The 12,954-nt window shown below is 50.3% G+C and overlaps 1 protein-coding gene across 14 annotated transcripts in view; it reads left to right on the forward strand.

Moving 5' to 3' along the window:
- Positions 1-9,195, forward strand: part of CACNA1B (calcium voltage-gated channel subunit alpha1 B) — a 298,893-nt gene extending 289,698 nt beyond the window's left edge. For 11 of the 14 annotated variants that reach the window (XM_064393612.1, XM_064393616.1, XM_064393615.1 and 8 more), the window contains 3 exons: positions 3,265-3,472; positions 3,630-3,841; positions 5,474-9,195. In XM_064393612.1, the coding sequence (XP_064249682.1) occupies positions 3,265-3,472; positions 3,630-3,841; positions 5,474-6,001 (948 nt within the window). In that variant the 3' untranslated portion in view covers positions 6,002-9,195. The remainder of the gene's footprint in view (positions 1-3,264; positions 3,473-3,629; positions 3,842-5,473) is intronic. The other 3 variants (XM_064393613.1, XM_064393626.1, XM_064393614.1) reach the window with 3 other exon arrangements.
- The last annotated feature ends 3,759 nt before the right edge of the window (positions 9,196-12,954 follow it).

The raw sequence follows: 12,954 nt of genomic DNA on the forward strand, positions 1-12,954 counted from the left end.
CTGCTGTTTGTCCCCAATGCTGCCCAGCCACCATGCTGCCTCCTGTGTCACAACATCTCACCACTCGTGTCCTGCCTCATCCCCAGGGCCTGATTCACACAGCCAGGAGGGATCAGCCTGGCCTTGGGCTGTTTCTGTGGCTCTCCAGGGGAGCAGAATGTGAAGGATCTGCTGCACCCCAAAGTGAAACCCTGTGTTGTGCACTCACAGCAATAGCTCCAGCAGATGCAATTGTTGTGCCAACATGCTGGAGGTGCCCCTTGCCAGCCAGAGGATTTCCCACCTGGCTCCTGGCCTTTTTATGAGCCCTGGGATTCTCAGAATTATCAGGAGCACTCCTCACTGTGCTTCATAAAAGCAACATCCCCCAAAGCAAAGCTTTTCCCCTTCCCAGAAACTGTTGTTTACCCTAAACCACAGGTAGCCCCTTTCCTTCCTTGGCAGTGCAGCTGGCAGAGCCTTCCGTGGGGAAGCTCCTCTCCATGGCAGTCAGATATTTGCAGGAGTGTCCCTGACAGAAGCATGGCTTGTGTCTCCAGGGTGTCACTGCCCCTCGTGCCACACCTGGTTGTGAATCAGGCCCGGAATGTCAGATCTAACCTCATTTATAATACAATGTTCAGTGGTTCTAGCTTGGGTGAATAACTGATGTACTTTCTGTGTGTGTCTCCCCCTCCACACCCCCCACCCTCCCTCTCACATGCTGCTCTGCCCCTCTCCAAACTTTGAGTTCTTTCTAACTCTTATTTGCAACGCTTTCTGTTCCTGGATGCCTCCCTTTCTGTTTGCCTCTCTCTTTTTATGTTCCACTTATTTAAAAACCCCCTCCTCCTGTGTTTCCACCCTCCCTCTTTGCTGTCCTGCCCTCATCACCTCCCTCCCTGGTCTTCATCGTGTCTGCTGCACATCTGATGTCTGACACTGGCTGTACTGTGGGGCTGCTTCCAATAATGTCCCTCACCTTGTCCGAATTGTTTGCAGAGGAGCAAAGCACGGTCACCTGGGAGTTACCTGGCAGTATGTAGTTTGCACTAAATTGTATCCTATTAAATTCACCTTAAGAATTAATTAACCTTCCTTTAACCCTTGACTTTTCTCCCCTCTCATCTGGAGTCGCTCTGGCACAGCTGCTCTCTCTCTCTTCCCACTTTTCCCCCTGTCCATGGTCGCACGCTGCTCGCTCTGGTAGCAGGGCTTGGGTGGGTGGGTTGCCTTTTTTTTTTCTTTTTTTGATTTGTTTATTTTCGTGCCTCGTTGCTCAGGAATTTAGGCAGTGAAAACAGTCGGGTTGGTAATGAAGAAGCAATTAGGAGCTCTCTGCAGGGGCTCATGCAGTCTCCCGAGGCTTTTTGGGAGTCTGTGCCTCTCATAACAAGAGCCTTGCCAGGATTTGTGGAAAAGGGATTCATTGCTTTGCCAGTGATTTGTGTCAGTAGGAATTCTGTCCCTGGAATAAGCGTGGAAGCAGGAAAAAAGCCCAAAAAGAAATGTTCATTTATTATCAATCTACGTGGGGTTTTTTGGTTGTTGGTGGTAGTTTTTGGGGTTTTTTCCTTCTTAATTTTTCTGGCAGCCCTGTATGGATTTTGAAAGTCTGGATGTGTTTCTTAGTGGGAAATACTTTCACTTCCCATATTTTTGCCCATCATACTGTCCAGTTTACAGCTCTCTGCCTTCCCCCAGCTGCAGGCTCAGCACTAAACAAGGACAGATAGGAAGCTCCTGAGTATAATTTCTTGCCCCACACAAATGAGGGCCACAAGAGGTGACACTAACACAGTCCTACTGATGGAATTGGTGCTTCCAAGGCCACACCACAGGCTGTGCTGGACTGCCTCATCCCAGCCTTGTGCCTGTGATAAACCTTCCAGTACCAGGATCCAAGCTGCCCTTCAGGGGGAGCACCAAAATGTGGGTAACTGCCCAGATGGTGCCTTTCCACCCAGGATAATCTGCCCTCAAGGGGAGGGAGAGTGGTTTTTGCACTCAAAATAATGAGCAGAACTGTGAAACAATTGGCTTTTCCTTGGGTAAATATCACAGGGAAGCAGAGATCTGGATTTCAGGATAAGCAAACAAGAGAGAGCAGGCAGGAAGAATGATACAAAGCTCTTAAGGAAAGGTTACAATGAGCAGAGTAAATGTTCCCTGAGAGCTGCTGTTGGAGGCACTTATTGGACTGGGAATTCAAACAAGTGTAAGGCTGAGGGACTGGGGAACATCCTGAATTTCACTGTTGAGCTGGAGCACCGTGCTGAGATCTCTCCTATGGCACATGGGTGCAGTGACAGACCCAGGGAAGCATCCCGAGGATGGATGAGCTGTTGCCTCCACACAGATCCAGCCAGAGGCCAGCAGGGAAGGAAATGTGGGAATTGTCCCTGTTTTCTGAGCTTTATCCCTGGGCAGAGGGAGGGCAGAGGCTGTCAGAGGAGCTGTCCTGCAGGACACTTGTCTGGGGCTCTGCAGAACCTTTGTAAGGTTTGGTACCTAAAGGGAAGGAAGCAGGGTCTGGAGCTGCCACTGGCACAGGGAGGGGGTCCAGCAAAAAAAAAAAAAAAAAAAAAAAAAAAAAAAAGCTGTTTCAGCTCTCAGTGCCCAGATGTTTTGACACAAATATTTTAAAAAGGAGCAATAGCAAACCCAGGTATTCCTTTCTGGAGATGTCCTGGTGGTATTGCAGGATGTACACACTATCTTTGCCCCAGGCAAAGGGCTTCAGGGAGTGATGGTGGGACAAGAGAGGTGTAAATGTTTGATGGGAGTTTTGTTCACTGCAGGGAGACAGAAGGAATTTCCTGGTGGCTTGGCCTGTACCTCCCCTGATTCCTGATTTTTCTCCCCCTCCATGTGGTGCTCAGCAATGCTACCTGCTTTCCTCTTTGGAGCTGCTTTGGGATGCAGGCCCTGGAGCAGCTGTGGGTGCCCCTGGTGTTGGAGAATTCCCCTTGTGAGGTGCTTGGCTGCTGCTGTGCCCCGTGTCCCTGCTGAGCTCCCTGCTGGGTGTGCTGTGCAGTGCTGCCTGTGCTGCTGCTCCCGTGGTGCCCCTGTACTGGCACTTGGAACTCACATTCACTCCCCAAATTTCACACTCAATCCACATCCCACAAATCCTCCTGCCCACTCTGCTGGTCTCCAGTTAACCATTTCTCTCCTTGCCCCTTTCTCTCGCTGTTTAACCCCCTCCATGCTGGGAACCAGGCAGCCGAGCGGGGCGCGGCGCCTTCCCTCACCCTGCTCCGTGTCCCTCCCTGTTCCCTGCAGCCCATCCCGGACACGAGCCCCATGAAGCGCTCGGTCTCCACGCTGACCCCGCAGCGCCCTCACGCCATGCACCTCTACGAGTATTCCTTGGAGCGGATGCCTCCGGAGCAGGGCCACCACCACCACCACCACCGCTGCCACCGGCGGAAAGAGAAGAAGCAGAAGTCCTTGGATAGGGCCGCCCATCACATGGCTGATGGACAAGCTGGTGAGTGCTTTGCCAACGAGGATTTGTCCCTGGGAGGTCTGGGAGGAGATGTACGTCCCCTGTCCCCTGCCTTTCAGGTGGGGTTTGGGGTCCTCCCCCAAAGGACCTCCCCAGCCCACACACGCTGGCGACGTCCTACCCAACATTTTCCTTTCAGTAGCCCAGTCTGGAGAGTCTTCTTCCAAGGACAAGAAGCAGGAGCGTGGCCGCTCCCAGGAGAGGAAGCAGCACTCCTCCTCCTCCTCTGAAAAGCAGCGCTTCTACTCCTGTGACCGCTACGGCAGCCGGGACCGTGCCCAGCCCAAATCTGCTGACCAGAGCAGGCCCACCTCCCCCAACGGGGGCCCAGAGCATGGCCCACACAGACAGGTGAGGAGAGGCAGGGTGGGGAAACAGCCCTGAGGTCTGCCAGGGATTTGTGCCCCTTTTCCATGTTTTGCCTAAGTTAGAGGAGGTGGAAAGGGCAAGGAAGGTGAGGCGGGTGCAGATAAAGCCATTGAGGTCCTGCTTGGTGCCTCACACCAAGGTTAGAGAAATCCTCCAAGGTGTGCCCAATCCCACCTTGTCACCGGCCCACAGCCCTCAGTGCCACCTCCGGCCTCCCTTGGACATCTCCAGGGATGGGGACTCCAAACCTCCCTGGGCAGCCCCTTCCAATGCCTGTCCACCCCTTCCAGGAAGAAATCCTCCTGATGTGTGACCTGAACCTCCCCTGGCACAACTTGAGCCTGTTTCCTCTTACATGGGAGCAGAGCCTGATCCCCACCTGGCTCCATGCTTCTGCTGAATTGGAGAAACCAAAAGGGTCTTCCTTAAGCTTCCTTTTCCTCAGGATAAAATTTAGTTGTTGTTTCTTTTGTAATTGTGAGGTGCTCAGGCCCTTGGGAGAAGCTGGACAGCTTCCTCAAGATGCTGGAATGTTCCCGATTATTGGGAGAGCCTGGCAGGGCAGAACAAGCTGTGACTGACAGCCTGATGAGTTGATAGGAAGGAAAAAGTGATCTTTAAAAATTAAAGGTCTGGTCTCAAAATGTTAGGTTGGGAAAGGCTCATGTCCTGCCTTGGGAGAATGTAAACAGAAATGGGAGGACAGGCCCTTTCTGCTCACTCGTGGCATTTGTGTAAATTACTGCAGCTTAGTTCCCTCTCACAAGGTATTATTAGGAACCCAGGAAGCTGCCAGACCCCTATACCACTCCAAAATCAAATGTGTAATATTAAAGAGGATAATGTGAATGCATTTCTGTTAAAGAGACTTGTTAAAGCCTGTCCAAAAAGCTTTTGGTTGTTATTTTTTCAGAAATTGGCTATTTAATCCAAAGGCATTTCATTCCCAACCTGCAAAAAACAGTCACCCAGATCCTCCTTCCAGAAATGCAGAATCTATAATAATAATAACAACTCATAATCCAGTTTTGGCAACAGAAATAGATTAATGGAGTCCTAAAATGGTTTGATTTGGAGGGGACCTTAAAGCTCATCTCTTTCCAAGCCCCTCCTGTGGGCAGGGTCATCTCCCACAAACCCAGCACTCACAATTGTGGGGTGAAGTTCTGCACAAACCCACCCCAAAGCAAAACTGTGCAAAACCCAACAATAATTCGTAAAAATCCCCAACAACTCAGGTTTTTGAGCTGTTCCCAGGCCAGGTAAGGCGCATGTTGAGCCCTGTATGCTGTGGGTGCCTCCCCTGGACAGTGTCCCCTCTGTTGGAGCTGTGTGCCAGTTTGCGTCCTACCGATGCTCTGCCCCTCTCTGTTCCTACTGCTCCCAGACTTGAACTCTCCAGCTCTTCACATCTCGTGTTGAATTATCTCTCGAGAACCTCCCGCCCCGACTGTGCTTGTCTAAACTCTCTCTTTTTTTTGCTTTTCTTTCCTCTTGTGACTTGTCTCCGCCTTCTGTTGCTTCTCCTTCTGTTTGATACCTGCCTGCCTTTGTGTTTGTCCGGCGTTTCCCTTTTTTTATTTTTTGATTTGCTCTGTTCCAATTTTGATGTAGGGCAGTGGTTCAGTTAATGGGAGCCCCTTGCTGTCGACATCTGGTGCTAGTACCCCCTGCCGGGGTCGGAGGCAGCTCCCACAGACTCCACTGACCCCACGCCCCAGCATCACTTACAAGACCGCTAACTCCTCGCCCGTGCACTTCACCACTTACCAAACCCCCACGTTCTCCCCGGGCCACCTGAGCCGCGGGCTGTCCGAGCACAACGCGCTGCTGCGGGGGGAGCAGCAGCCGCCGCCGCCCGCCGTGGCCCGCATCGGCTCCGACCCCTACCTGGGCCACCGCGACGCCGCCGCCGACAGCCCGCAGCGCGCCGCGCCCGAGGACACGCTCACCTTCGAGGAGGCCGTGGCCACCAACTCGGGCCGCTCCTCAAGGACTTCCTACGTCTCCTCCCTGACCTCGCAGTCGCACCAAATCCGCCGGGTGCCCAACGGGTACCACTACACGCTGGGGCTCAACACGGGCCCCGGCGCCAGAGGACGCAGTTACTACCACGAAGCCGATGAGGATGACTGGTGCTAGCGGCTCAGCGGAACCCTGCGAGGTGTGCGTGCTTAATAAGGATGAGTTTTATCATCTGGAGGGCTGGGAGCTCCCATGGGGGCGCGGGGCCAGAGGTGGCCGGCGGGGCAGCCCCGAGGACTGCTCAGCGCCCGGGGCCAGAGATGCCCCTGCAGCCTCTCTCTCCTCTGTTGTTCTTTAGTTTTTTCCTTTTTGATTTGGTTCTTTTTTTTGCACTAGACAGATGGAGGAAGAAGGCTCCCTCCTTCTGGGGAAGGCAGCGGGAGGAGCACATCCCTCACTGCCCCCTCCCCACTGCCTTGTCTAGTCCGAGACACGCACCAGACGCCAACCCAGCCACGGAGGCGAGGAGCTGGGAGAAGAGCAATCCTCACCTTTCACGGTGGAAAAGCAGAACTGTGGGTCCTTCTCAAGATGGCGCAGGTTTTTTGGGCTATTTCTTAATTAATTTACCATCATAATTCCCCCCTGCCAGGGTGGGAGCCGGGGGTCACGAAGGGACTCGCGCGAACAACGCTCGCCCCCCGCGTTTTGTCTCGTTGAGCGCTGAGAAGGAAGAGATGCACCCAAGAAACTGGGAGAGGAGAAACACAGCCCAGAACAAAGGACAGTCCTTTTGGACTTGATGTTCAGCCACTGCAATCCTTTAGGGCAGAGCTGGTGCCACCCCCAAGCTGACCCTGCTGTGACACCACTGCCCTGGGGGTCTCTAATGTCACTCACCACATTGGGTCCTTCACACTGACACACGGTAAAGCCACAAGAGAGCTCCTTTGTAAGGACTGTTTCCTTGCTGCTGAGACTTTTCAATCCATCCCTCTCTCCTGTTGACTGCAACACACCCTCACTGTTTTGTCTTGTTTACAATATAAGCTTGATTTAGCAAAAAACATCTTAAAAAAAAAGTCCACAAAAAAAAGAACAACCCAAACAAAAAGAGGAAAAAAAGCGTAGGGGTGAGAAGAAGAAATGTTATTGGTTTTATATCAAGCTATTAGATAGAACTTTAACTTTTCATTGTGTGCATTTTTGTAAATTGTACAGTAAAAAAAAAAAAAAAACAAAAAAAAAAAAAGAAAAAAATTTCCTCTTTCTGTAGAGAATTAGTCCAATTGTCATTCCAGGTCCCACCGTTTCTACCGAATGCTCCAGTTGTTCACTACTAAGTGCCTAACCTTTGAAATCTTTCACAGTGACGATGCAACCTCTTGCTTCGAGGCATCAGAGCTTGGGGAGCGTGGGGAGGGCAGAGGGGGCGGCGGAGCCTCGGAGGGACCCTGGGCTCACTGTGCCCCAGGCTGGGAGCTTCCAGTGGGGAAGGCAAATGTGCTTTGGGTTTGGTTGGCCTTTTCTTTTTTTTTTTTTTGTTAGAATATATAAATATATATATAGATATACTTTTATGGGTGAGAGGGGAGTGATTGCAGCAAACAAAGCCGGCCTTGTCTCATTGCCCAGTGGAGGAAATGCAGGTGGGAAAGGGCAGCATCTGCAGGGGTGCTCCTGCAGGAGGAGCAGCATCTCCCACAGGCCAGCTGACAGAGCTCTGGCCGTGCATCACTGGTGTGGAGGGCAGTTGGAGTGAGTTGTTTTTATTGCCTGATAAGAGAAGGTTAAAAAAAAGTGATGATAATAATAATAATAATCCAAACCTCTAACTCTGATTCTCAGGGATGAGATTTCTGCGTTCTTGCAATGACTCTTGTGTTGGCTGGTTTCTTTCTTTTGTGCCCGTGTGGATTCCTGCACTGTGAGCCTGGGAAAGGGGCAAACACGCTGTGCTGGCGGGGAGGGAGGCTGGGGGCAAAGCCCAGCCACGACCTCGTGCCCAGGGCTCTGCTGAGCCCTTGTAGGGTTTGGGGCACAGGGCAGCCAGAGGACATGGAGAGGTTAAAAGGTCAAAGGAGAAAGGGTGGGAGGTGCTGGGCACATCCCTAAAAACACTGCTAGGAAGGAGGATAGGGTTGGAGAAGTGAATTTTTTCAGAGGATCTACCAAGCCCCAGACCTGTGGAACTTCTCCAGGTGCAGTGGTCACTTGGGCTGGGTGGAAATCCCACTGGCCCTGGCGACCTGTTCTGTCCCTGGGTTGCTTGGAGGGGATCAGATGCCACCCAAACGCTCAGGAGGTCTCTCATGCTCTCAGCAAAGTCTGTCAGCCTCAGGCAGGAGCAGTCTGCTCTAGGGTGGTTCTTCACATCTCCTGTAGCTCTTCTCTTGAGGAAACTCAACCTGGTTTTGTTCCCTCCGGTGTTTTGTTTTAATTTTGTTCTGTTCAGTAGCAATCTCTGGCCGATCTCATCCCTGGATTCTGCTAAAGGATAACTCCTGTCTGTATCTCTGTCTCTGTACTCGTGTGCACTCGGAATAAAGGCAGTGTGGTAGCCAGAGGTCACGGCTGGCATTCCTGGCATTCCCAAACGGAGGGCTATGCAACCAGATGACACGTCCGGACACACACCCACCCCACCACCACTCCAAGACCTTCATCCACCTGTAGCTTTAGCTGCTGGATTTTCCTGTTTCAGGCTTCAGCACGATTGTGACCAAATGTTTTATACATTTTCCTGAAATGAAGGCACAAACACTTTATTTGAAATTTTCCAAGGGAACGTTCCTATTTTACTCCAGGAAGTCGAGGGGAAGGGACAACACCATCTCTCTGCCCGTGCATGCAAACACTGTACCCCCACTGGAAAGCAACAGAGATGTCTTTCTGTACGGAATAATTCTATCTTTTCCCCCTTTTCTTCTCCCATTTTCCATCCCCAAACCCCCAGCCCTGCACTAACACAGCCTTGGGTCACCCCAATTTGTAGGCAGAACACGAAGAAGAATCTCAAGTTGTCCAAATCCTCCACTCACCTCGTAGGGGTCGATGACAGTGACAGACAAGCCTGACCACAATTATCCATAACCCTTTCCTGACGTTTTTTTACAGCCTCTCTGCTGTCTCTCCATCTTTCCAAGAATCCTCATAGTGAGTTGCCAAACTTGAATTGCACCGATCAGTTTTCTGCATCCAGAACCAGTCTCGTAGTGGCTGTACTTTGAATAAGTAATGTTTGCATGTAATATATATACATATATACATATCTATAAAAAGTATGTGCATGGAAAATGTTTATCTTCGTACTTTTTTGATACAATGTATTCATCAGTTGTTAATTTTTAATTATATTTGATATAAATTTGGGGGTTTGTTGCAAAACTTTATATTTAAAAAACAGTGTGAAAAACTATCAAAGTTCCAACCATGCAACACAAGTGGAACTTTACCCAAAAAAAAAAAGGGGGAAAAAATTGAGAAAAAAAAAAGATTCTGTGATTGCCTAGTTTGCTGCCTGAGTAATATTTATCAGCCAAACTTTGAATTCTGCAGTTGTTTCTACAATTCCATTTTGTATGAAGCAAAGTCCTTGAATTAAAATAAAAACTTAGCAAAAAAAAAAACCAACCTGAGCAATTCCCAGACGGTGTGTGCGGTGTGCCTGCTGAGCGGGAGGCGCCGGAGGGCCGGCTCTGAGGGCTTGCCCACCTCCAGGAGTCACAGCCCAGGAGAAACTGCATCCCAGACTGGGATTTTGCAAGGAATTGGTCATGTCTGTGGGGCTTTTTTTTGTCCATAGAGGCTTCACAGATGCTCCGTTTGAGTAGGGAGCTGTTTGGAAATTTGTGGTGTGGATCCAGCACGGAGATGGCAGTTCCTGGAGTCCAACAGGCAGCAGAACTGTAAAGTTGAGGGTTAAAATCCCCTAGCAGAGATTGATTCCTGCCAGGTTTTTAACAGAGGGATGTTTCTCCTGTCAAATGCTGGCACAGGTTGCCCGGACAAGCTGTGGATGCCCCATCCCTGGAAACATTTGAGGTCAAGTTGGACGTGGCTCTGGCCAAGCTGAAGGTGCCCCTGCTCATCCCAGTGGGGTTGGACTCGAGAACCTTTGAAGGGTCTGACCCTAAACCCAACCCAGACAATTTGATCTGCTGGGTGTGTGGCTTCCTTTGGCTCTAACCCTGACTGAGCCCCACTCCCAGCAGTGTTCCTGGGGCTCCCTCAGAAGTCAGCAGCATGAGGGGTTGGATTGGTGTCAGAGTCTGTCACGTGTCCAGGCCCTGCTGTACCACCTGGAGAAAACAGAGTTAATCTTAATCATACTTGTAGAATTAATTGGAAGTTGGTACTTCCAAGACTTGCACTGAGCAAAAAAACCCAACGGCTGTCAGGACAGAAAGAAAGAACTTCTCATTTCTCTGGATAACTGGAGAATCTCCCTTACTGTTTTCCAGGGACAGAAATCCACTGTGTTCCTCCTTCTCAGGGTCTTCTGGTGTCACACAACACCAAGGACTCTCCAGAAATTCTTGGATGCTGTAGAGCACTTTTTAGAGCACAAGGTCTTGACTCTTCTTCTCTCTTGTCTTTTGTGTGATGAGACCACCCAAGGTCCCACCTGGGATTTGGTGTGGAATGAAAGGAAAAGGTCCTCAACTCCCTGATCTCCAGGTCAAGCTGGAGCTAGGGAAGGAGATGTTTGGCCTGAGGTCACAAAGTTCATGGTTAGCAAGGTTTGGGGCAGGAGAACTTTCCTTGGCTTGCAGCCTGCTCTGTGCAGGGCTTGGAGTTCTTGGCTGGATGACACTGAAGGGTAGGATTTTTATTAAGTTTCTAAAATATCCCAAATAAACATGAAATGGAGATTTCTGAGCAGGGTACAAAGGAAGGTTTGAAGTGGAGGATTTGGGAATCAGTGTGGATCAGTGTCCATCCTGACCACAGAGGGGACCCTGCAGGATTTGCTTCACCACAACCACCTTGGGAGCTGGAATCTGCCTGGGGGACCAGCTGAGCAACCTCTCCCATTCACACCTGGATCACAGAGACTCCCAAACCCACTTTACAACCCCGTATGAGTTTTAAAATCCTAAAAGCCTTTTGGTGACTCTCTGCCCTTTTAAAGTATTTTTCCCTTTCTTTTGCCTTTTTCCACTTGTGTTCTTTGGGTCCAAGACAGCAATGAACCCATCAGCTTCTCCAGGGCCTGCCTGAGCCCTGGGCTGAGGGAGCTGGAACAGGCAGGATCCCTGATCCCACGCTCCCACATCCGAGATGCTGGAGCTGGAACCTCTGGGTTTGAGTTCAGCTGAATCCCAAAAATGGCTTTATTTTTGTTTCTCATCCCATTCCTGGTGGAACGTTTTGCTGTCAGGGTGTTTTCCCCCCAGGGGCATATCTTTCTAGTAGAGACCACACAATTTCCATTCCCTTTATTCCCTGTGGATAAAACCTGGATCAGCTTTTCCTAAGCCAACACCCCACACCCGGTTGTGCCATTAGGGGGTAGCATTTTCAGGCTTTTTCTACTTTCTAGGGAAACAGAAAAAAATAAAAAACACTGATTCAAAAGAGAGTAATTCCCTGGAATATTTGTCTCAGGATGCAGAAGACTCATGGTGACACGCTGAGCACACCTGAGTTCAGAGTGCTCAGGGAATTTGGCTTTTTTTATTCCCTGGAATATGAAAAGCCAGGCTCATCTGCTGATTCCTCATTCCAGCCACATTTCAGACAGCACCCACAGACTCCTACATCCCCTCCAAGGTGACAGATTACTCATCCCAGCGTATTCATCCCTCTTTATCAAGCCTAAGCAGATCTCCTGATATTTTCCAGGCTGTGAAAACACCATTTTCAGAAAGTGCCTGATCGTGATAACAAACCTCAACTCAACGTTGTCACTCAGCACATTCCAAAATATTTTGCAGAAGAGGCGAATTTTGCATTTTTAAGTGATTAAAAAAAAAAGTCACTTGAGACCCTTGAAAGGGACTAAATTGTCCAGGGTCACCCAGCAAGTGAGGACAAGGTTAAGGTTGTTCTGTGTCTTCCTTCATGCCTGGAGTCACTGGCATGTGTAGGATTTTTTTTTTACATCCACAGCTTTTTAGTAGGATCCCAGTGAGGAGGGGTCACTGGGAATTTGGCATCTCCCTAGGAGGGAATTCACTCGGGGAGAATTTAAAGGGGAGAGCTGTAAGAGAAATGCTGGGGATTGAGGGATGGCAGTGACTGATGCACTGGGGGCTCTGAGAAGGGTGTGCAGATATTTGGGGCTGAAATTTGGGGTGGGTGAGTCAGCAGGAGAACGTAGATCTGAGCAAACCAACCCTGAGAGAAGGAATGGAAATCCAGAATGGAGCCAAGGAGGGAGGCAGGAACAAGCTGGTGGAGCTGAGCTGTTAATTCAAAGCAAACAGTATCAATAACTGGAGTTTATTCATTTTAGCCTCACCTCCACTTTCTGTCATTGCTCTGAAACAGAATATCCCAGCCCTGGCTTTCTCTGTGTCTGTTTTTATTATTTCTGGGGTTCTGGCAGCCTTTTCTTCTGCCCAGCAGGACACAGAGGAGGAGGAGGAGGCGTGGTCCTTGTCCAGCTGCTCCTGCACAAAAGGCTGGCACACTCACAGGGGTGGAAACCTGAATTTTCTCTCTGAGGGCTGAGGAGGGGCGTGAATGGGATTGTGTCACTGGATACAGCACATGAGAAGGTGGTTACAAAGAGGATGCTGAGCTGAGAGACAGGCTGTGGCACAGGAATCTGGGAATTTGACAAGGGGATTTTCCTCCTTGTGAGTTGGAGAGTGTTGGAAAGACCTGGTTCTGCAGGTGATCCACCTAAACCAGACCTGGTTCTGCAGGTGATCCCCCTAAACCAGACCTGGCTCTGCAGGTGATCCACCTAAACCAGACCCTGTTCTGCAGGTGATCCACCTAAACCAGACCAGGTTCTGCAGGTGATCCACCTAAACCAAACCCTGTTCTGCAGGTGATCCACCTAAACCAGACCAGGTTCTGCAGGTCATCCCCCTAAACCAGACCAGGTTCTGCAGGTGATCCAGCTAAACCAGACCTGGCTCTGCAGCTGATCCCCCTAAACCAGACCTGGCTCTGCA

Source organism: Passer domesticus, chromosome 18, assembly GCF_036417665.1.
Source record: "Passer domesticus isolate bPasDom1 chromosome 18, bPasDom1.hap1, whole genome shotgun sequence".
Classification (NCBI taxonomy): domain Eukaryota; kingdom Metazoa; phylum Chordata; class Aves; order Passeriformes; family Passeridae; genus Passer; species Passer domesticus.